Consider the following 25,083-nt stretch of genomic DNA (forward strand, 5'->3'; position numbering starts at 1 on the left):
ATTTTTATTCTTGTTTCAAAGCTCCTTCTTAATCTTTTGGAGTCACTTAAGTATAACCAAAACTGGAGAATATAAAGTACTGGTAAGAAAACAGCAGATCTGAAATTTTCTTATATTGCTGGTGGAAGTGCAAAATGATATAGCCATTTTAGGCCCTCCCTGGTGGTGCAGCGGGTGAAAGCACTGCACTAAGAAGCTAACGCCACTTCCGCATGAGTTCGATTCCCGCCTGCCCGGGAGGTGACCACATGGTGTGGCAGACCTCTCCTGGCTCGCCTGCTGCTCCCCTCAGCAGTGTACTTTGTAGATCTGCCTGTTCTGCTCCCCACTTTGTCTCTGGTGAAGCCTCTCACCGCCCCTAAGCCTCTGGCCTGAACCCCAGTTCTGTATGTACAAATAAATAAATAAATAAATAAATGATATAGCCATTTTAGAAAACAGTTTGGGACTGTCCTATAAAGGTACACTAACCATACAACCCAGTGATTTCCCCCTCCTATGTAATTGCTTGGGTGAAATCACCTGTATTCACAAAACCTATAGATATGAACCTATTTGTTCATAATTTTTAGGAAAGACTCAATGATTCTTCAGTGGCTGAATGTCTAAACAAATGGTGGTACATCTGTGTAATGGGTTAAAACTGACAATAAAGGCACAAATCCACTGAGAAGACAGTGACAACATAAATAAATCATGGTGCACCACTCAATTTCAACTACTGCCTGTTTTAAAAGACAAAATTTTATTGGAATTCAGTTACACCCAGCCATTCATGTGTGCAACAGCAGATTGCAACAGCAGAATTAAGCAGTCACAACAGAGACTATATAGCCTGCAAGTCTAAAACACTTACTACTTGACCCTTTCAAGAAAAGGTTTCCACAATCCCTATGCTATGTGAGAAATGCTCAACTCAGAGCCTAATTGATATGACTATTTATGTGATCTCTGTAAAGGAAATATACAGAATCAGAAACAGAAGAGTGACTGGCAGTGTCTCGAAAGAGTGGGGAAGGGAGTGAGCTGACTCCAAAGAGCATGAGAGAATTTTTAAGGAAAAAAAAACTTCTGATAACTTGATTGTAGTGGTGACTACATGATTTGTATGCACCTGTCAAAAATCATAGAACTGTCTATTAGAAAGGATAAAGTTATACCACATGTTAGTTATACCCTAATAAACTTGACTTTAAAAAATAAGCACAAGAACATGGAAAGCAGTAATGTGCCAGGCTCTATTGTGAAGGTTTGGCTTTTTTTCCACTCAGTTAAGTCTCACAGTAACCCTGAGTTAATTACTCTTGTGGTTCCCATTTTACAGAATGAGTAACTGAGGCACAGAGAAATTAAGTGACTCATGGCTGCCCAACTAGGGTATGGGAAAGCTGGGAATCAGACCTACAACAGTTCAGCAACAGAGGCTGCCTCACACTGCTACTCCATACTGCTCAAGTTATATTCCACAAATAACTGGGAAAATATAGACTAAATAGTTACAATAGGATGAGCTATCACCCGATGTCCAATATTTAATGATTGTTTCTTTAATACTGTTTTATCGGGAGGTTTTCCTGAACAATCCTATAGCCCCTCCAAATTTTGTCTTTTAATATACAGCACTATTGAGGACAATTTAATTTCTAACACTACATTTAAAATAACATTTTATTTTTGTTTATTTTTTCATAAAAGCTGGAGAGTGTTGCAACTGAGAAGCTAAGCACCAAGTTTATTTTAGAGGCAGTAAACATAGCCTAAGGCCCTACTTATAATTATAACGAGAGAAAAGACTCATTTTGGCTTCATATGGCTTTGAGTACCAAAAACACATCTGCACTCTACCTTCCCTAGAATATGTTAATTGAAAGGAAAATAAAGAAGAAAAAGCAGCCAGGGAAAAAAAAAAAGAACCAGTAGTGGGAAGTAACAGCATGCTTTAAGAAAAGAGGTCTCTGTACTCCCTGTAAGCCCAGATCTACCCTTTTCTCCCCCTCTGTAAGGCCCTCTGATTAGACAAGAATCTAGAAAATAGCTCCATTAAGACTGAGCTGGAGATTTTGGGAGATTTTTTTGACTGAGCTTGGATGCCCTAAAAATCACCTGTGAAACCAAAACTTTCATGGGTCCTAGAGACCCCTCACCACCATCACCTATGTAATTAGTATGTATCTCGAGGCCCTTGAGGATTCCATAAAGGGGACAAAACAGTTCATTATTACCTAATGAATGAACTTAAAATGAAAGAAAGGCTACAAGAGACACCCCTAATCCAGACCTGAGTAGGTTCACTGTGAACGACAGCCAGTCGACTCAGGAGAGACCACCAAGCATCAAACGACAGGCACAGGAAAGGAAGCAGGACCAGCATGCACTAAAATCAGAACTCATACTGCCACTTTCCTTTGGTATGTACACAACCTTTCTTAAAAACATGAGCTCTTCATCCAACATTTAAAAATTTTGTATTTCACATAAAAATTCAGATTTCTATCTGAGGTAAATCAGTAGAAACAGAATAGCAGCTGCTGCCATTACACAAGGCTTGAAGTTCTTATTAACTCAGCAATCCCAGTCCCTGGCTTCACCTTTTCCCATACCAGTCTGCCTCCTGCAAGAATAAAGATTTGCCAATCTGGCCTAAAGACTGGGCAACCATCACTACCATATTAGGGTTGATCACCTAGTCACCACTGACAGAAGAAAGAAAAGCCTGAAACCCAAAGCAAATTGATATTTTTTTCCCCAGTACAATTCAAAACCATAGCACCCAAGCAAAATACTCTTATTTTGGTTAAATTAGGAGAATAACTAACATTTAACATTGTTTTGATGTTTTTTATTTCCTTGTAGATGAGCTGTGGGAAAGCAGGTTTATTTTCTGTTTCTGTGCAAATTTTCCTTTACATAAAAACAAAATTCCTACAAGCATTCTAATAAGTTGTTGTTTTTTTTTTCCCCCAACAAACTGGCATATTGAACACCTACATAAAACTCAAGGCCAAGTTCATGAGTGTGGAGTTTTCATCCCAGAGAACAGACCCTGAGCAAGATGCAGAATGAGACCAGGTTTTACTATATCTGTGCACCATTAGACTTGCAAATTAAAAAAAAAAAAAAAACACCTTAGACATTTGCAACTTCGGGTGAGACTGAAAACAAGATCTAATAATTAGTGTCTATTTCTGAAGAAGTGCATATTTAAAGACCACAGGCAATTAACAAGCAGGTTGTCCTGTAATCATGTACAGTAATAATTGGAGTATGAAGCAGGGTTTCATGCAAATCACTTCATACTGCAAACTACCACTCTCGATCTCTCCTTGTGATTCAATCACATATTGATAATGGAAACATTAGATTTAAGAGGAAGTGCTTCACATTTTGTTGTCACTAAAGAAGACTAACTGTATTTGTATCTTCCAGGAAGGAAAATGCAAAACTCCTTACAGTGAATCTTAAGAAGTTTTAATGGCCTTCACCTCCTCAGTCTCCTTGTGATTCTAAACATGATTTGATTTTTGTGCTTACATAACAGTAAGCAACATTTCTTAATGTTAACAAACTGGGTGAGGAACTGATGATGATTCTATAGGAAGAGATGCAATGGGTTAACTGTCTTCTCCACTGGGGAACGGCAAGGAGAAAACAACAAGAGCCATCCTTCTGGAATCACTCAGACGACAGCTCTAATTTACGTTGAAGGTGCTTTAAGTGGTTGTGATTCCCTTGAGAACTCACAGTTCTTTTAATACTGAGCATAATATATCTAAACCTATTAAATACAAAACTGTTTTGTAGTTGAAAACTGGGGAAAACCCTTTGATTCTGCCTGAACCTACTTCCAATAAACTCTCATCATTATTGTCATCATTGACAACACGATCTGAGGTTTGAGTAATATTTTAATGGCTTTCAACTAAATATTTTAAAACCTCAAATATGTATTTGAAAGACTCTAACCTTAATAATGCTCTTCAATTCCAAGATCATGCTGAAAATTAGAGTATCTGGAGAAGTCTGGGGTCAGAGATGGAGGAGAAGGAAGAAGAGACAGAACAATCACTTGCCTTGTTGCTAACAGCGCATATGCTCCTTGTTAGCTCCTTTAGGTATCACAATCCAATTATCACAGAAGCAGGGATCCTTTGACCAGTGAGGAAGCTGGATTAAGCTATTTCTTGGGCAAGTAACTGAGAGAATCAGAACTTATGCCAAGTTTTACTCCAAAACACGTGTCTTCAGCTTTGCTAGGTTATCTTTGCCTATATGTGCATAATGCCTGGACCCCAAGGTTTCCCAACCTCTCTGGCACAAACATTCAAGGATTTGCTGATGGCATTCCATGTTACCCAAGCCCTAGGGAATGTGCCCATCATCAGCCATGCTCGGCAGTCAAGCTGATAACCAAGTTTCCACAAAGCAGCACTTTCCCTTAAAAGTCTCTGTAATGGACCCTCCCTGTTGGCACAGCGGGTTAAAGCACAGCACTAAGAAGCTAAAGCCACTTCAACATGAATTAGATCCCCTCCCCGGAGATGATCCACACGGCGCAGCAGATCTCTCCTGGCTGGCCTGCTGCTCCCCTCAGCAGTGTACTTCGTCAATCTGCAGGTTCTGTTCCCCGCTCTGTCTCTAGTAAATCCTCTCACCGCCCCTGTACCTCTGTTCTGTATGCATAAATAAATCTTTTTTAAAAAAAAAAAGTCTCCTTAAAGCATACATCTGGAAGTAGAAACAGAACTGAAAGTTCTCTCTTCCCACATCTCTTTCAAGTGAATAAAATGCTGACCCAATGAGTCAAATGACCATTTTTCCACTATTTCAAATGCAGATGGCTGGTGGCTACATCTTACCCTTTTGTTCAGAATGGTTCTGGGTCAAATTTGAGAAACATACTTTTCATTTTTCTGAATTGTTTTGTCAAATAAACACATTTTTGTAAGTTTTCTCACATGTACTCACATAATCAGGTATTAGAAATTCTTTATTGAAAAGTCACAAGTTGTAAAATTAACTTTGCCTAACTTATCTTAAAACCTTTCTTTCCAGTTTGCAAACTGTACCTAAAGGAAGTCTTCTTAACATAAAAATAATTTAACTATTAAACTGGAAGGTGAGGGAAAGGAAGCTAAAGGACCCTCCCCAGAGCATTTATAATTTCCTCAGTCCCACAATATTCCTAAAAAAGTTTCTTAAAGAGCCTTAAAATGAATAAATAGTTGAAAATGAAATGCAAAGTCAAATCAAAATGAATGTCAATGTTGCTCAGTTAGCAACAGCCTAGAAGCTCACCAGCTGTCAAGGCTAATCATAGCTCTGTCGTTGACTCACTATGTGACCTATAGCAGTACAGTTAACCTCAATAATTTTGTATGCCAGCAATAAAATAGCATCGCAAACTCCTCGAAGGCCTGATGTGAGTTAAAACTCAAAGATATTGCCATGGCCCCACTTTGGGAACTAAGTGTTAAATATAAACCAAAATTATAAGGAAGATGATAGGATGCTCTTCAAAGAACATTTCCAGCTCTGTCTGCATAATTTCAGTGCTTTGATGAACCCTGCCTCTGTAGAAACAGTTAACCACATAAAGTAGTAAAGAATAGTTTCAATTGGCCTTATGGAAAATTGCACTCAGAATCATCAAGCTTTAGCTATCAGACCCAGCTCCAACATATTTAGGTATATTTTTAGGAGAAAAACACTTCTTCTAGGAATTTATGTACAGGGTACTAGACAAGAGAAGCAAGTGATATCTTTGGCATAAATTCTAACAATAAAATTCTCATCAAAGAAATATAGCTTGCTTGTCAACTAGATTAGAAACTAATGTAGGGCACAGTTGTAATGGCTGAACAAACATTTTCTTTTCTTCCAGAGACCACTGCTGTGTTACATTTCCCACCGTCCTTACAAGTCGGCTGGAAGTGATCCAGTGGGTCAGCAAAATCTGACATAGGTCCCTGAATGATGGCAGAAATTGGATATTCACATTAAATTATAATGTGAACAAAACATAAACCTTCATTGTGATAACCCATTGAGCTTTCAGAGTTATTTATTACACCAGTTACTTTATCCCAATTAATACACAACTCTGAGATAGTATATCTTTACATCTCAAGATTCACAACTGGGGGGGTGTGGTCCCTCCACTGATGGGCATGGTCCTATCATTTATAGAAAATTAAATCCTTACAGATAAAGTTCCAAAAGGACAGGTCATCAAATGCAAGCCTCTCCAAAACATGGTGCAAAGACATTTCTACCTTCATATCTGACATAATGCTGATGTTGATGTCTCTTTAAGCAAGCAGATGGAACCAAAAGCCTATTTTCAACAACTTGCCTCTCCACCTTCATCTACATTCGTCATGTGGTATTTAACACTATAGCTCCCACCTAAACACTGAAATCAACAAAAATGAAGACTGTTTAAGAACAGTTGATGTTCTAGCACTTCCTAAGATTTTTTTAGAAGAAATGCTGTTTATGAAACTATGAAACAAACATGCCTCAGGAGATGGAAGATAAATTACTCAGAGAGAATAAACAAGTCTGGTAGCCTGAATTGACTCACAAAGTTATAAGCAACCTGGTAAACATAAAGCAAGCACGCCACATGTTAATTTCAGCGACATCATTGCTCAGGATGATATATAATGATTTTAAATCCACAGACAGTCCTTAGTTTAGGAACAGACAGAATGTTTCAATAGTTAAATTCTTAATAATACTAAGGGCATTCAAAAACTAAATTGCTGTATCAAAGACACTATTGCAAAGCAATGCTTAAATGGAATTTTTATAATTTAATTTTTCTCAAATGATGTTTTAAATGCTCTATATTCTTAGGACACTTTAAGACTCTATATTCTTAGAACATGTTAAGGATTAGAAGAAAGGTCTCAAGTGTACTCCCTGCCCACACACATTATCAACATTACTCACAATCATGGCACTTTTTTATCAAAGACAAACCTACACTGACACATAAATCCAAAGTCCAGTTTACATTAGGGTTCATTATTGGTGTTGTATATACTAGGGGCTTGGACAAATAGATAATGAAACATATCCACTATTTTAATATCATACAGACTTCTTTTCACTGCCCTAAAACCCTCTATGCTCTATTAGCCCCTAACCTCCAATCCCCAAACCTGATAACCACTAATCTTTTGGCTGTCTCCATAGCTTTATCTTATCCAGAATGCCATATAGTGGCATTAGCTTCTTCTGTATCTCTTCATGGCTTGACAGATGGTTTTAGTGCTCAATAATATTCCACTGTCTGATGTACCAGTTTATTCAACTGATCATCTGGATGAATTCTTGATTACTTCCAACTTTTGGTAATCATGAATAATGCTGGTATAAACATAAATTTGTGCTCCTCTGAATAAATATCAATGAACAAATTGCTGGGTCTCATTTTCTCTATCACTTTTCCTTCCCACCACAAAGAGAGAGTTTTGTTACTCTCTCTCCAGCATTTGGTTTTATAATTTTGATTTCTCTTTGATGATATTCATTTGCACTTCAAATGTCTCTAACCTCTTAGTTTCTCTGTCCAGGAATAAATATAAACAACACTGTAGGTAAGAACTCCATTAAAGAATTCTGGTGTTGTAAATATTGGTGAGGATGTGGAGGAAAAGGAATTCTCCTGCACTGCTGGTGGGAATGTAAACTAGTACAACCCCTATGGAAAACTGCTGGGAGGTTTCTTGAACTGCTTCCATATGACCCAGCAATCCTACTCCTAGGTATTATCCAATGAAGCTTCCATCTGACCCAGCAATCCCACTCCTAGGTATCTACCCAAAAGACACAAAAACACTGATTCAAAAAGATACGTGCACTCCCATGTTTATTGCTACTTTATTTATGTTAGGAAAGACAGAGAATCAACCCAAATGCCCAAAAGTAGATGACTGGATTAAAAAGATGTGGTACATATACACAATGGAATATTACTCAGCAATCAAAAAGATAAACTCATGCCTTTTGCAGCAACATGGATGGAGCTGCAAGGGATCATGCTCACTGAAATAAGCCAGAAAGAAAAAGAAAAATACTGGATAGTTTCACTCATAGTAGGAGTATAAAGGACCAAGGTGGGGGGGGGGAATAATAATGAACAGCTATATACCAGAGACATTTTACAAGGGGAAGTGGGGAATGGGATCAAAAACAGTGGGGGAGGAGAAGTACACTGGACTACGGTGATTGCACAAGGTGATTTGGTGATGGGAAGCCCACAGGGATTACAACTGAGATGGAAAAAAGCAAAAAAATGATGTAAAAATGAAATATTATTCTAAAAAAAAAAGAATTTTGGTGTTGTATCTTTCTTATTGTCTCTGTTTCACATTTTTGTTTCTTATGTCATGGAAGGGAAATAAATAGTAAATTTCAGACAGTAAAATTCTGCTATGTGTCATAGCAGATGCTGTGATCATAGACTTGTATATATGATAGTGCTTGACCTGGGGAGAAAGTCTGTGGTTATTGTGAGAATATCCTTGTCTTATGAAGAAGTTAGAGCTCTGAAAACTTTTGTAACCTGTGCACAATAATAGGCTCCCCAAAACCAATCAACATTTGAATAACAGATGAATCCAGGAAGCTAAATATCTTTTTCATTTGAGTAGTGATTAATAAACCCAAAAATATCTCTTAGTTTGACTAGAGATAATTATTGTTTTGTTTTTTTTTTTCTGTTTCTCCAATCTTTTCTTTTGCATTTTGAGCCATTGGTAGCCACTGCTACCAATCAAAAGACTCTACTTAATTAGAATCTCCTACAATTAATGTATTAAGAGGGAAGATACAGAAACTATGAATTATAACAATGTTCTCAAAATTCTTGTGCATTTTAATTATTCATATACCACTTTGCCTCTCATTAGCATAAGTACTTTTCCTCCTGTTTTGATGACAATAACAAAGGAGTTCAGACTTACCTATAACTCAGTTCGCCAAACACCTCACCACTATTAATTTTTATGTTCTTTAATTAAGATATATAGCGAAGTGAATTGTAGTATTTAGTAAGCTACTCACAGTTCAGTGAGTTGCAATCACAGAGAGAGGCTATTTTGTAAAGCATGGAGATCCTGCCATTAACAAAAGCTACTGCCCATTGACTTTGCAAAAGACTAAGTGAAACTGCACTTCACTTAAGTTAAAGTAAAATATGGATTCATGATTCTCGTGTAACAGAAAAAAACTTAAGGTTTTCTTTCAAATAGCTTGCTTTTTAATATTTCATTATAGAATTCTAATAATTAACACTGTACTACATATTCACCTATCAAAAGACTCTATTCATAAAACTTTTAAGAGCATATCAGCCATATATTTAAGTCAGACCTACTCCTATATATCTAGAGAGAAAAAGAAAGAGCAGTAACTTCAAAAGATGCATAACTGAGAACAGGAAAGGGGCTCAAATCAATGACTGGGGCTGTACATCTTGTTTGTGACTAACTTTCAAATCAGGAACCAAAGCAAGAGAAAACTTTTGCCCTTTTCTTTTTCTAACCATCTCCTACAGCCTCAGATAAAGAACATACAATTTGCTGCTAATCTCACCATCTTACCAGGGTAAGGTAGCCCTGAATGCAAGGGTCTCCAATGACAAGAGCACGTTTCCTACTAAAAGTAACTGCTTTTTATCTATTTCCTCTGTGAATCTAAAAATAGTTAACACTTTTTGAAATCTTTCTATGTCCCAGAAACACTTATAGACTTTAATGCTCTTCAACAATCTGTTCTCCCCATTTTACACACGGGGGGAAATGAGACATAGAGAATTCAAGAAAACTGCCCATAATCATATAGGCTGCAAGCGATTTGCAAAGACTGCTCCAAATACCATGCTCTAGGTCCTTTTCATTAAGTTGCTCACAAATATAGCATCAATCTAAGAAACGGTCAACTCCCTCATTCTAGTATCATCACTTTTCACACTGAAAAGAGCCCCTAATTCCTGGAAGCCCATTCATTGCCTATGTGTAGTGCAAGAAAAAAAGAAAAACCTCTTACATCCGGTCTTTCAACCAGTTCTCAGGCGTCATCTCAGAGTAGGCTCACAGCACCCGCTACACCTTCAGAATGGGTAATGGAAGGAACAAACTACCCTATGTTACGTGAGAGGCCCCCCTCAGATCTAAAAAGGTACTTATTACATCAACCACACCACTGGGTAGGTTACAAAACCCATCACACCACACCAAAGTTTCCAGTTAGGACCAACGACAGACAAAATAAATGTTGAAGCAAAATAATAACAAAGTTCCTAAAGCAGTTCTTGGTCTGTAATGAACAGCCAAGAGCCTGAGCAGCCCTGGGTTAAATCTCTGCTCTCCCTGTTCCTGCCACCGGCCCACAAGCTCTCTAGCCACCTGAGGAAGACTCATGCAGCCTCCATGGAAGGTCACCCTTTCCACTTCTGCTCGTCATTAAGGTTTACACATTCTGAAAGTCCTCAAAATGTTCTCTCCTCTTAAACACCCTCTTCCTTTACTCCACACTCTCACCAGCTTATAATCAGAAAAGGAGTCTCCCACGAAATGTCACTTCCTTTCACTGGATACTAAGGAATCTTTTGGTCCATTTCAGTTGAAAGTTTGAAGAGAACTATATTAAAAGGTGAATGGCGGCCCTCCCTGGTGGCGCAGCGGGTTAAAGCACAGCACTAAGAAGCTTAAGCCACTTCCACATGAGTTCAATCCCCACCTGCCCCTGAGGATTCCACATGGCGTGGCAGACCTCTCCTGACCCGCCTGCTGCTCCCCTCAGCAGTGTACTTCGTCGATCTGCCTGTTCTGCACCCCACTCTGTCTCTGGTGAATCCTCTCACCCTCCGCATCTCTGGCCTGTACCCCAGTTCTGTATGAATAAATAAATAAATTTTAAAAAAAAAAAAAAGGTGAATGGCAAATAGCTTGTTCTCGAAAATCTGTACAGCACCACGTAGGTGGGGATTGCTGGCCCCCTGCCAGAATTTCAGCCAGTATAGGATGATCCACTACTCAGTCTCCTGTTCACTGGCATAGGGCTGGTCTTTAGAAGAGAAAAACTCAAGAAGCCTTTGTGGAAACTTAGTCACTTCTCTGTGGGTGAGGAAGTAAAAGGAGGTGGGGAATGAAATGAATAGGAAACCACTCAAAAGACCACTCAAAATAACCCTACATGCATAACTGAAAGGGGCGAAATGTGGGTGCTATTTGTAAGCCTTCCCTGCAGTTGGACACAGTCAAAAGGAGACAACATTCTCTCCTTTCCCATTTCTGCTTCCTCACTAAACTGAAGATTTTGATTGCCCCAGCTCCAAAAGACAAAAATAGTAAGAGCTTTTTCCTTAGGCTGATATTCCCAATCCTTCTAAATTTGACCTACTTATCTCAAAATTTAAAAATTCCCTAGGTTTCACTTGGGTCAACAGAGTACACTAACTCCCATGGGAAAACATACTTGAGGTGGTAATAACATGTTTATCTGAGGAAAAGTCAGACTATGAATAAAGTCAAAACCATTGTTCTCAACTTGCCCCCGAAAATGCCAGCAACTTCACAAATATCTCCATTTCCTCACCTATCACAGTTTTTATTCAAGCAACTGAGCAAAAGGTAAGTGAATTGCATCTAGCCAATTTCATTGTTTTCTGTTTAATCAAAAAAGTATATATAATAGCTTTTGTTGCAATTCAAAGCTATTTTTGACTTAGAGCAGAGTCAAAGGGTTTTTGTGAAATGACTTAGCACCTAAACACACATAGTGCTATTTCATCACCAAAAACACTTGAACAGTTGACCAGCTTTTAAAACCAACATGTCTGGGGCCTCCCTGGTGGTGCAAGGGATTAAATTTCAGTACCATGAAAACATCACCAGCTATTGCAGCACCAAGTTAAATCCCAGCCAGGGATATAAGTCACAGCGGGCCTCTCCTGCCTCACTCCCTCCTCCCCTCAGCATTGTATTTCAGTACATCTGCCTGTTCCACTCCCCAATCTGTCTCTGGTGAATCCACTCGCCTCCAATCTGTCTCTGGTGAATCTCTTCGCCTCCTCACCACACACCTCTGGCCTATACTACAGTTCTTGTATGCATAAATAAATAAAAGGAAATCTTTATATCTAGACTATATCCCCTGCCTGTACTTTATAAAGAAGGCTTTGTACTGTGAATATCAAATGAGCACAAGTTAGGGGCCAGGAGACAGAGCTGCAGGAATGCCAGCTGAGTGTGTCTGAACTTAAAGTCACAAAGGGCTTTCAACACTAATTTATTCTTAAAGGAGGACTGTTTATCAGTTTAAATAATCTTAGATCACTGGAAAAACTATAAACGCACAGAAGGGAAATATACCTGTACAACAAGTTAATATCTTGAGTCATTCTGTAGTAAAATGGAGCATTCCCAATCACATTTAAGGCAACAGCATCTATAATATGTTGCCAAAGAATGGGGACCAGGGGCCAGATTGTGTTTGACTACTGAAGTCAGGAAAATCCCCTGCTGCTAGAATGGCTCTGACTGGCAGATATTTTCAAGAGAGGACAGCTGAGACCTGGGGTCATTTTAAGTCAATGGCTCAAGTGAGTTATTCTCCCCCTCCCATTCTCACTTTCTCCTCTCTTTTTTGCCAATTTCCCCAGCTACATCCCACCTGCTACCCCAAAATATGCTCAGGGCAGTGGTTTAAAGGTCCAGGAATCACCGTTAAAAAAAAAATGCACACTCTGATGCACGTCTTATTACATATGCTTGTGGTTATTTTTCTCCAAAGAACTTGCCGAATAAAAATCATGAATGACTTGAAACTGCTGTTATCTATTTCATTTGACTATTAAGGTAGCCAGGATCTCTAACTTAAGAAGGAGAAAAAGACAAAATGTCCCAGGATTCAATATGCGCCTTGTTTTGTCTTGATTTCTCTAACCAAAATTCATACCTAATTCGATTGATCAGGAGTTTCATTTGGTTATACTTTTCTATGAAATTAACTGCAAAGAGAATACTTTTTAATTGAAATAGGATAACCTGGATGCAAAGTTAAGCTATAACCTCTGAAATAGAACATGCTTACTTGGTTAACACACATAAACCATGTACAAATTTAGCAACAACTCATCATATTAGATATCGTGACCTTTGGCATTGGCATTTGTCAGTATCGTTCCAGATAGCCCTGGTAAAGATGGCAGAAGTAATCTAACCCTCTAAAGTCCACTTCTCAAATGGAGCTTCTGCTGAGGCTGCTGAAACAGCCTCAGCAGAAGCATCATCTTCTCACATTTACTTTTAAAGAACCAGACAATATTTTAAAAAGAAATGATGGGACATACATGAGCAATGGGTAAGGATGAGTTTCATCAGCAAATTTGTCAATTAATAAGTACAGAATACACATTTAAGAATAAAAAAGACTAACACAACTCATTTAATACTGTATCTCCTTCCTTAGGAAGGAGCACTTACAAGGAGGAGAGTGTGTATGTTTTTACTCAGCTAATCAATTTATTCAGCAAATTGATTCTTCTTGATATCTGCTTTTCAAGTGAGCTTTCTCATTTGGGGCATGGAACTCCAAACAATGAGTTTAATTCCACCTCCATGTAGCAAAAAGAAAGAGCAATAGTAGCACATGAAAACACATGGCTTAAAGGTTCTCACAAAAATGGGAGAATAAGTAGATCACACATAGCCAAACTACAAATAGCTTCCCAAATTCCATCAACTCCATCATGGCATGCGATAGCCATCACCCAGCTGGTATTGCAAAATGCCCTAATGACAGGGAAGCAAGGGAACCCAATATCAATCTAATTACTGAAGTAGCTACCAACAACTTGAGACTTAAAAAGAAAAAAGCATTCACCAAAAGCATTTCCTGGCACCAACTTGAACTATGGGAAGGCAAAGAGTGCAAAGCAAAAAAATGAGAATAAACTAGACACTTTAAATTATTTGGAAGCTTCCTAACAACCTCATTTTCATGTCTCTGTCCCATAAAAAATTCCACCCAGTATAAGTAATACTACATAAGAAACCAAGCCTTTAAAAAACAAAACTAAGATTCAAACTTTGGTCATTGTGTAGGCTCTTTCTTTTCCATTTCCTTTCTCAGTTGCCTGCCTTCTCCTAAGACAAACTTTTGGCAGAACATAGAAGGCATCCAGACACTTGGAAGAATGAGACAAAGAAAGGCTGAAAGAACAAATCTTGGCACTTCCAAAGGAAGCAGTCTTTTAAAACCAAAGAGCCAAAACAGAGGTTAAATAATGTAATGCTTTCTGATAAAGTTACTTTATAAAAAATGAGAAGCACATGGTTCTCAAGGATCATGGAGGCAGTATTCTAAATTTGTGTCTTTCAGATCAAGCTGAGACAGTAATTTCTAAACAAATCCATCAGCAGGTGCATGCCCCATATACATTTCTTTAACAAATCTAAATTTCTTATTAGAATCAATGTGCAATTACTTACTTGTTTCCTTCTGTAATGAGCAAACTGAGAGAGGCCGAGAACAGTTGCAAGAGCACCTCCTCCAACAAGAATAGATCCTTTCACTGCCTTTTGAAATGCCATTTTTTAGCCTACAAAGAAAAAAAAATTAATTGGGATTTTTTATTGGATAACAATCTAATAGTAAAAGGAGGCTGTGGAGGTTATGAAACAAACTAAAAAAGAAAACAAAGTTACTGGTATTCTACTTTGTCTACCACAATTCAAAAAACAACTTATTAAAACAAAAAGAAGAAAAGAAAAAACCCAGATAAGAGAACTGATTGTATAAAATTTAACTTCTGAAAGGATCTTTAAATGAAAAGCAAACTAGGAGAAAACTGAGGGTATTTAAACAATACAGTCAAAAAAAAAAGCTATGATTAAAAAATGTCATTGTGTATCTGACAAAACTACACCACGCTATACTAGCTGATTTGTTCCACCACTAAGCCCCTACACAAGGAGAGCTGGTAGAAGTCTCAGTCATCAACATGACAATGAATGCCTGCACAGGGGCTCTGGAAACAGTTTAATTCAAAGCTCTCTGCCCAAGTTTTCCCCTTCCTAATGAATTCTCACTAGAGTTGAAAGGCAACACACATTTCCTTCTCTCAAAGAGTCACACTTTACTGATAAAAAGTCAAAGCAAAGCATGTGTTGATCCCTTTAAAGTTAACAGACTTCATGCTGCTGATATTCCTTTCATTAAGAGAACTCTAAAATGTGTTCTAGCCACAGTTGTGTGACATCACAATTTCAAGGGGAAATCCTTCAGATCAAGCACTTTGATGTTCAGTGTATATGTCTAAAGAAAGCCTTGCATTGTGTTAGCGCTGACAATTTTTCTTCTCACTTGTTTTTTAAAAAATACCTCCACTGTCAGACTATGCAATTTTTAATATTTTTTGAAAACCTAAGTATTTTTCAGAAACCATAAAAAATTGCATAAAGTTGTATTTTCCACCCAAAAAACTTCTTGCCTGCTTTTATTCTGCTAAACAAAGAGATAACACAGCATGGTAACATAAAATTGCTGTTATTGAGCCACTTGATATGCCTAAGGAACTTCATATACGATAGCAGCGACACATCTTATCTTCCAGGGAAGCCACTGTCCATTTTCCCGAATGGATGGAGATGTGACCTGGCTGAACAACACCATTATACTCCACAGTTACCTCCTGACTCAAGACTTTAATATGAAGTCATTTTAACACAAGATACTAAAAAGTGTATTTTAACTTTTATTATGATACAGTTAAAGTGTTTCAGTCCACACTGGATGAACAGAATCCATTAGCAACACTCTCCTAAATCAAAGAATTTTGGATGACAACCATCATTGTACAGAGAATTCATTTTGGAAAACTCTAAATTATATATTAAAATATAGTTGGTATTTCTTAAATTTTTAATTGCCCTTTGATCTCATTCTTTCTAACAATTTCCTAAATTCTACGACTCATTTTTTCTGAAGGTTTCACCTAAAATATACTTAATTTTAGCATGTTTTCTGGAGCTGACAGCCTCCATTTTACTGTTCTTTTTCTAGATCAAACACTCCCTCTGTCCCCAGTCATTCATTTGGAGTGTGTTTGCTAGGGGGTCCCTACTCATTGTTCAGCTGACCCTAAGCAAAACCTATGTCCAAGTTTGCTTTGAGAGTAAAAACCACAACTTAGCCAACATGGAAGGCACCTATCTGTCAAAAGTTCACCATCACCATTAGTAGTGCTCCTTAAAAATTCACATGATGTTGATCACACAACAACGGAAACCTTCTCAGCCAAGACAGCATGCAGTCTCCAGGCTAGCTGGGATCCCCTAACAATTAGGTACAGAAAATTGAAACCTAGTTTATTTACCTAAACAATGCCTATGCCCGCCCCATATAGACAGCAGCCTGGTGGTCCGTTGGATATGTGCTGTCCCTGACTGACATTGGTTTACTATCATTACTTGTTGATAATGTCATTCATGACCTCACAAAGGATATCACACATCCACAGAGAAAAATGAGAGATGTTCTATAACACAGCAAGGAAATTGTTTCAGAGGTTTTCATTGTCAGGTCAGTTTGGTACTAGTTTTCCCAACTGCATAGGTTTCTGCATTCCTTGCTCTGCTTCAATATGATTGGTCTGTAACCAAAACTTACTAAGAAGGGGCCTATATCCGCAGATTTTCTGAATGAGCCACTAAACACTAGTGGGAAAAAATGTACTAATATATTCACTATTTTACAGTGTTAGCAATAATATTGACTATAATCAATAAATTTCTTTTATTAGAGAGTTTATAAAATAGTCTGTGCTTTAAGAGATCATTATTTTTCCTGTGTCAAATCCATCTTTAAACACCACCTAGCTAGTTTTAATGAATAAATCACTGTGACAGGTAATTCAAAAACTAAAGAATTAGTCAATTTTATCTTGCTCTCTTATGATGGTGATCATAGTGGTTACTATCATTATTATTAATGCTATAATGCTAGTAGTTGTCATGTATTGAGTATTCATTAGGTAATAGGTACTGTGCTTTTACTTTTCTGTATATTATATATCCGTTCATATCACCATTATAACATCCTAATTTCATGAAAGAAGCAGCTATTCAAAGAGTGGAGGAAAATTGCCCAAATCTTACCACTGGGTAGTTCTGTTCTCCCTTTACTTTTAGGGGCACACTGTATTTTGCTGTTGGTCTCCCCCACCCCTCCCCAAAAGGGCTCTATACTCAAACACTCAACCAAAGTGTACAGTCCCTAAGTGGTAGGGTTACCCTGAGGCAATAAAGATGCCACAGGTAACCTTTCGCCAGAGGATATAAAGATCTTTGTTTTAATGTTCAAATAAAGACATTTAAAAACCCATGAATATAAACCATATACTTTGGACTATTTGTACCCATTTATATTCCACTGTGAGGAAAGCAGTTTTCATAATGATTACCAAGAAGAAAAGACTGCCTTCCTCTATGTAAAAGCTGTAAGTGGGAAGTTAGCAAAGAACGGGAACAGAAATCTTTACACTTTGCAACTGAAAGACAGGGAAAGAGAAAAGCATCCAAAAATAAATTTATCTTATTGATCATAACCTCACATCCATGTTTAATAGACTGTGAGTTCAGTTACATATAAATTAAATCAGCACTGGCTCCTACATTAGCATGAACCTAGTCTAGCTCTCTCATTTTTACAAAAACACCTGCCTACCTTATGTTTAGCAAAACATTAAACAAGAAAAAGAAACCTACATTCAACATAGCTCTGAGTTTTTAATCAACTGCCTTCAAAGAATAACAACCTACTTTGAGAATTAAATATCACTGTCTCTCCAATAGCTCTGTCTTAAAACTAATTATGCTCTATTTAGTGATATAAATATGAGAGACCTAAGAACCTAAGTAGCCAAAACAGACTTGAGAGAAAAAAAAAAAAAACTGGAAGAATTTCAGTTTTCTTATTTCAAAATATACCATGACAAAGCATCATCATTAAAACTATATGATATTGCGTCGTCCATGGTGGCATATAACAGGTTAAAGTGCAATGTTATGAAGCTATCTGCAGCCACTGCAGCAGGAGTTCAATCCCCAGCCAGGAAGGTGACCCATGTGGTACAGCAGACCTCTCCTGTCCCACCCACTGCTCCCCTCAGCAGTGTATTTCAATGGATCCTCCTGTTCTATTCCTCACTCTGTCTCTGGTGAATTCTCTCATCTCTACCCCCACACCCCTGCACTTCTGGCCTGTATTCCAGCTCTTGTATGTATAAATAAATCTTTTTTAAAAACAAAACTGTATAGTTCTAGTATAAAGCTAAACACAGGGCCCTCCCTGGTGGCGCAGCAGGTTGAAGCACAGCATTAAGAAGCTAAAGCCGGCCCTCCCTGGTGGCGCAGCGGGTTAAAGCACAGCACTGAGAATCTGAAGCCACTTCCGTATGAGTTCGATTCCCGCCTGCCGCCTGCCCCGGAGGAGACCACATGGCGAGCCAGACCTCTCCTGACCCTCCCGCTGCTCCCCTCAGCAGTGTACTTCGTCGATCTGCCTGTTCTGCTCCCCACTCTGTCTGTGGTGAAGCCTCTCACCGCCCCTGAGCCTCTGGCCTGTACCCCAGTTCTGTATGCATAAATAAATCTTTAAAAAAAAAAAAAAAAAAAGAAGAAGCTAAAGCCACTTCAGCGTGAATTCGATCCGGCCCTGGAGGTGATCCCATCTGGCGCCGCAGACCTCTCCAGAACTGCCCGCTGCTCCCCATCAGCAGTGTACTTTGTCAGTCGGCCTGTTCTGCTCCCCACTCTGTCTCTGATGAATCTTCTCACCGCCCCTGTACCTCTGGCCTGTACCCCAGTTCTGTATGCATAAATAAATCTTTAAAAAAAAAACTAAACACAAAGAACAATGCAACATATTAGAGAGCTCATAAATAAGTCCACTCAAACATAAGCAAATTAATTTTTGGCAAAACTGCCAAGAATACCCAATCGGAAAAGGATAGTTTCTGCATTCACTGGTTTTGGGAAAATGAGTCAATCATATGCAAAAGAAAGTAAGTGGTTGTTATCAATACACATCATGCAAAAAAATCAATTCAAAATAGATAAGACCTGAAATGACAAAGTTTCTCCAATAAAACATAGGAGGTAAGCTCCCAGGTAGCAGTCTTAGCATTTATTTTGTGGATCTGATGCTAAAACAAAGGAAACAAAAGCAAAAATAAACAAGTAGGACTATGTCAAACTAAAGATTTTGCCACAGCAGAGAAAATCATAAATGAAGAAGTAACCTAGAGAATAACAGGAAATATTTGCAAATCTTACATCTGATAAGAGATTAATGTCCAAAATACATAAAGAATTCACATAACTCAATGCCAAAAGAAGTAGTCTGATTAAAAAATACCAAACTGGCCCTCCCTGGTGGTGCAGCAGGTTAAAGCAAGGTACAAAGAAGCTAAAGCCACTTCAGCATGAGTTCCATCCCCACCCTGAAGGGGATCCACATGGCCCAGCAGACCTCTCCTGACCCACCTGCTGCTCCCCTCAGCAGTGTGCTTCATTGATCTGCCTGTTCTGCTCCCCACTCTGTCCCTGGTGAATCCTCTCACTGCCCCTACACCTCTGGCCTGTACTCCAGTTCTGTATACATAAATAACAAATCTTTAAAAAAAAAACAAAAAACTAGACAACGGAATAACTCTTTTTCTAAAGAAGATATACAAATAGCCAACAGTTATATGAAAAGGCACTCAATATCACTAATCATAAGGGAAATATAAATCAATACCAAAATGAGATACCCCTCAAACTTGTTAGAATGTGTATCATCAAAAAAGCAAAAGAAAAAAAAAAGTTGGTGAGGATGTGAAGGAAACCATCGTACACTGTTAATGGAATTGTAAATTGGTGCAGTGACTCTGGAAAACAGTATGAAAAAAAAAAAAACAGAACTACCATACGATGTAGCAATTCCACTTCTCGGTATTTATCCAAAGAAAATGAAATACCTATCTTGAAGAAATTATCAGCATCCCCATGTTCATTGAAACATTATTTACAACAACCAAGACATGAAAACTACCTAAGTATCCATCAATGAATGAACGGATACAGAAAATGTAGTGTATACTTACAGTGGAATATTACACAGTTATGAAAATCCCTACCATTTATGACCAAATGGATGAAGCTGAGGGCAGTAAGTTAAGTGAAATAAGTCAGACAGAGAACAGATCAGTGGTTGTCAGGTGTAGAAGGTACAGGCATATGGGTCAAGATGGTTGAAAAGCCAAACTTCTAGTTAAACAATAACCAAAATAAGATAAGTTCCAGGGGTATATTGTAAAGTATGGTGATGACGTGTTAAAATACTTTATTGTCTATTTGAAAGTTACTGAAAAAAAATTCATAATTATGTGAAATGATAGAAGTGGACTAAAGTTATTGCAATCGCAATATTATGTAATATGCTTCATTATGCTAATATCTTAAACTAATTTACATTCAAGTGTAGATCTCAAAACTAGAAGAAAAAGCTTCAATTATATGATTATAGTTTCAACTACAGCTTTAAAAAAAAAGGAGAGTTTCTAGAAACAGAGGTGGGGAGGATGGCAAAGCACTGTCTGGCATCATTTTCATCTACCAGAAGATGAAGGGTATAGTGACGGGGGTTACTATTTCTCCCTTGCTCTATTCTAATTAAAGTACCAAGTTACAATGTCCTCAAACCTCCTTTTGGCTGGAACCATCATCATCAAATAAGTTGCTAAAATGACCAACACAAAGAAAGAGAAACCCACTGTATGTTTTCTAGGCCTTTTAGAAAACATGGAGTTATGCTTTTGGCCACAAATGTGTAACTCTACAAGAAAAGTGATGTCGTAGATTCAGGGGGATGAGCACTGTTCAAAGGAATGACCACAAATGTTACCATGGGAAAACTGAAAGAGTCTATAATGTTAACCAGCATACAACTGGTATTGTTGTAAACAAACAAGGGCAAAATTCTTACAAAGAGAATTAATGTTTGTATTGAGCATATTAAGCATGCTAAGGGCAAAGACAGCTTCCTGAAACTTGTGAAAGAAAATGATCAAAAAAAAAAAAAAAACAAAAGGAAGCCAAAGAGAAAGGTATTTGGGTATTTGGGTTCAGCTGAAGTGCCAGCCTTTGTGAGAAACAATGGAAAGGAGCCAGAGCTGCTGGAACTCTTCCCCTACGAATGCATGCCATGCTAGGTGTGAAGAAAAATAAAAGACCTCTAGACTGTAAAATTACTTCTCTGAATCAAAAAGTATGGTGTCCACTCTACAAGACAATCTTTAAAGCAAATAACTAACTAAATAAATAAGTAAAACTATGCCTTTTCAGAAAAGTTGAAACATTATATTAATACTGACTATATTTCACCTGTTTCTGTGACTTGGGACCCCACAAAAATGTTTTAAAAGGTTAAGAGAGCTTCCAAATAAAGCAATCTATCAAAATGCATTACTTTCTAAATCAAGATAATATAAAGTTGAAAAAAAACAGAAGTGAGTCAAAATCCATGCTTTAACTCATCCGATAGTTCTAAACATATAACAAAGACAGAGAAAACAGCAAAAGAACAAAATTAAATATATGCATACTCTAGTCGAAAAGAAAGGAGGCATATCACTGTGGAACAAAAGCTTGGTTATGACTAGGATAATGAAAAAAGAGCACTTGCGAAGGGCTTTAAAGAAGGAAATACATTCAGAGAGGAATTAGTAGGGACAGGTTTGGAAAGAGAAAGATTTAGAGGGAAAAGAACGCCGTGGTAATGTTCAAAGGCATATAGTAGTTATCTGGCTTGAGTAGAAATGTTTAGTTTAAAGTGAGGTTTAAAAAGAACCCAGTGCTTTGGTGGCAGGTGCACTATGTTAACTACACCTAATAGAGCCCCCAACCTTCCAAAATACTAACAATGATGTAAATCAGTGGTACATCAATATAAAAAATTTAAGCATAAATAAAAAGAGCCCAAAAGTAGATGACTAGATTAAAAAGATGTAGTACATATACACAATGGAATATTACTCAGCAACCAAAAAAAAAAAAAACACATGTCTTTTGCAGCAACATGGATGGAGCTGGAAAATATCATGCTTAGTGAGATAAGCCAGAAAGAGAAAGAAAAATACCGGATGGTTTCGCTCACAGCAGGAGTATAATGGACCAGGCGAAAAAATAATAACGAACAGCTATATCCCAGAGACATTTTATGGGGGTGGAGTTGGGAATGGGATCAAAAACAGTTGGGGGAGGGAAGTGCACTGGACTATGGTGATGCCACATGAGTGAGTTGGTGATGGGAAACCCACAGGGATTACAACTGAGATGAAAAAAAAAAAAATGTATAGAATGTTGTAAAAATAAACTATTATATTATTAAAAATATATATATATTAAAAAATAAAATAAAAAGAAGCCTATGGGAAGAAACCAAAAGACTTTGTATATGTAAGAGCAGATATTTCTGTGATAATCTGCTGGCAATGCAAAGTTTAAGGCTACAGATGAAGGAATTGAGATGCTTCATTCATGATTAATGAAGAGTATTCACATTGATTTTTGCATTGAAGCTTATGAAGAAGACACGCAAAGACAATGAAACAATCTTTAGATAAGTGGATGAGAGCCTGGTTAGGGCAATAGTGAAAGTGCAAATAAATGCAATGATTAATGTATTAAAAACCTCTAATGACAGATGTAAACTGGAGACCATGATGGGAACTGATAACCAATTACAGAAAGGAGAAAGACTTAACAATTAAGGCCTGGGTTCCAACAATACAACATTAACACTTACTAAAAGCAGCAAGTTTAAAGGAGAAGATCTCAATCTGTATTTAGGGGCACATGAGATATTGCCAAAACAGCTAGCTAAAGAAAACCACAAAGAGATGGATAAGTGAGTCTCAGACTCACAAAAATAATCACAAGTTACATGTATAGTTTAGGGAATCTTCTGCCTATACTACCAGGTAAAATCACTCCACAATAAGACTTAAACTGTTAGCAAGGAAAAAATTGCTTTACCATTTCTCAAAATTTGCTAACCCATGTTTCTAGCTGACTCAGCATCTTATCTAGCTCAACTGAGTTCATTAACAATGAGAACCTCTCAGACACCATTTCAAATAGTCCCCAAGTGTTTCTTACTTCTTCTACCTCTTCCCATTCAGAGGCAAGGCTACTACTTTCCCAACTACATCCCACAGCAGAAAGACTTACCCACATACTTTAGGCTCAAAAATGAGTAGTAATCACCCAGTGAAAAAGGTAAAGGACCCCCTTAATAGCTAGACACAAGTAAATTCATTGCAGAACAAGAGCACACTTCCTGGTTCCTGAACTCTTTAAAAAGAATACTTGAACTTTTTTTCCTATCTTCTCTCTCAATTTAACATAAATAAAAATCCATTAAGTAGAGTTTTCACACCTCTGTGGAAGGAGGAGTGGGATCCCTTCACTTTTACAGAACTATATCCTCAAGCCCCTTGGGTAGAAATAGCAATTACCTTTCAAATATCCATATACTCCACTAATTGTAAAGTATTGGAACTGCTCAAGGTTTTCAGTCTTATGACAGCACAGAGGTAGGCATATTTCTCCCCACTCCATAAAAGGGTGACCGGTGTGTATGTATGTGTGTGTGTGTGTGTGTGTGTGTGGAGGGAAATAAGAATACAGTTCAAAGGTCATTTTCAGAAGCATAATTTGAACAACAAGCTTTCTGGTCCTTCTGGGGCTTGTGTTTTCTGGCAAAATATAAAGGTACTCCACGCTCCTCTGGTCACCCACACTGAGAAAACCAGAAGAACAAGACACTTAAACTATAAAGCAAACCCCCCAGGATATAACTTAGATGTATTATTATGTACTACTTCACTAAGCCCACTACCTAAGTTTATACAGGCCCAAAGGTAGCAAGATACTCCTGACATTTGACTTACACCGGCACCCACCTGGAGCTGTACACAGAAAACGGCCCCCTCACCTAGCTGAGACATGACATGTTGTCTACTCTACAGAAGGCATGAATCAGGGTTAGGCCTCAACGTCTACCTCCATGCAAATTCAGGGACTTATTGGAACAAGGTGCATGAATCTTACAAAATAAAGGTGAATTAATTATCTTCTAATCATCTCATCAGAAGAAGTCATACCCAACAATTCTGTAATGGTGGGACTTGGTGGCAAGTCCACAGAAAAATGGAAAAGACAGTAAAATTGAAAAGCACTTTCCCACCTGGCAGTCTAGTTTTAACAAGAAAGTCAGACTTAGAGGCACTTTAAACAAGATGTCTTTCAACAAAGCAAACTTGTTTTGTATCAACTGATATGACAACAACTGCTATATATTCTTCCCTATAAGCAAGTACACCATGGTTCAGGCAAGCCACACATATTCTGACCAAGTGCTGGCACATAAAGGTAAAAGGGGAAGCACATCACGTACTACCTTCTCTAGGTTCACCTAACTTTACAGCAGGGATAATGATAAGCACTCTTCTGTAAAAACATCCTCCCCCACCAAGCAGAGAGACGCTTTTCCGACACACAGCGTCCACAGCACCATGTGATGCTTACAGAAGCCCAACCCAGCCCTCCACTTTTTCTTTATAAAGTTGTTAGGTATGAACAAACAAAATCGTCATTATCAGTGGCACATCAGTCTTGCATCTATAAATTGAAAATGGATGGTCCAGTATTTTATTGATTTAAATATTTTTTTAATATTTAAAAATATGGTGATGCAACATGTTAAAGCGCAGTACTACAAAGCCAGCCGCAGCAGCCACTACAACACAAGTTCGATCACCACCAGGGAACTGACCCACATGGCACAGCAGACCTCTTCTGTCTAACCCGCTGCTCCCCTCAGCAGTGTACTTCATCATTCTGCAAGTTCTGCTCCCCACTCTCTCTCTGGTGGATCCTCTCACCACCCCTGCACCTCTGACCTATACCCCAGTTCTGTATGCATAAATAAATATAAATCATTTAACTAAATAAATAAATTTTT

The 25,083-nt window shown here is 38.0% G+C and overlaps 1 protein-coding gene across 1 annotated transcript in view; it reads right to left on the bottom strand.

The window, feature by feature from the left end:
- GPD2 (glycerol-3-phosphate dehydrogenase 2 (mitochondrial)) overlaps positions 1–25,083 on the bottom strand; it is a 144,382-nt gene that overhangs the window by 90,840 nt on the left and 28,459 nt on the right. The window contains exon 2 of the mRNA XM_004674642.2: positions 14,505–14,614. Within this exon, the coding sequence (XP_004674699.1) occupies positions 14,505–14,606 (102 nt within the window). The 5' untranslated portion in view covers positions 14,607–14,614. The remainder of the gene's footprint in view (positions 1–14,504; positions 14,615–25,083) is intronic.

Source organism: Condylura cristata, unplaced genomic scaffold (assembly GCF_000260355.1).
Source record: "Condylura cristata isolate star-nosed mole 26May11 unplaced genomic scaffold, ConCri1.0 scaffold00002, whole genome shotgun sequence".
Lineage (NCBI taxonomy): Eukaryota > Metazoa > Chordata > Mammalia > Eulipotyphla > Talpidae > Condylura > Condylura cristata.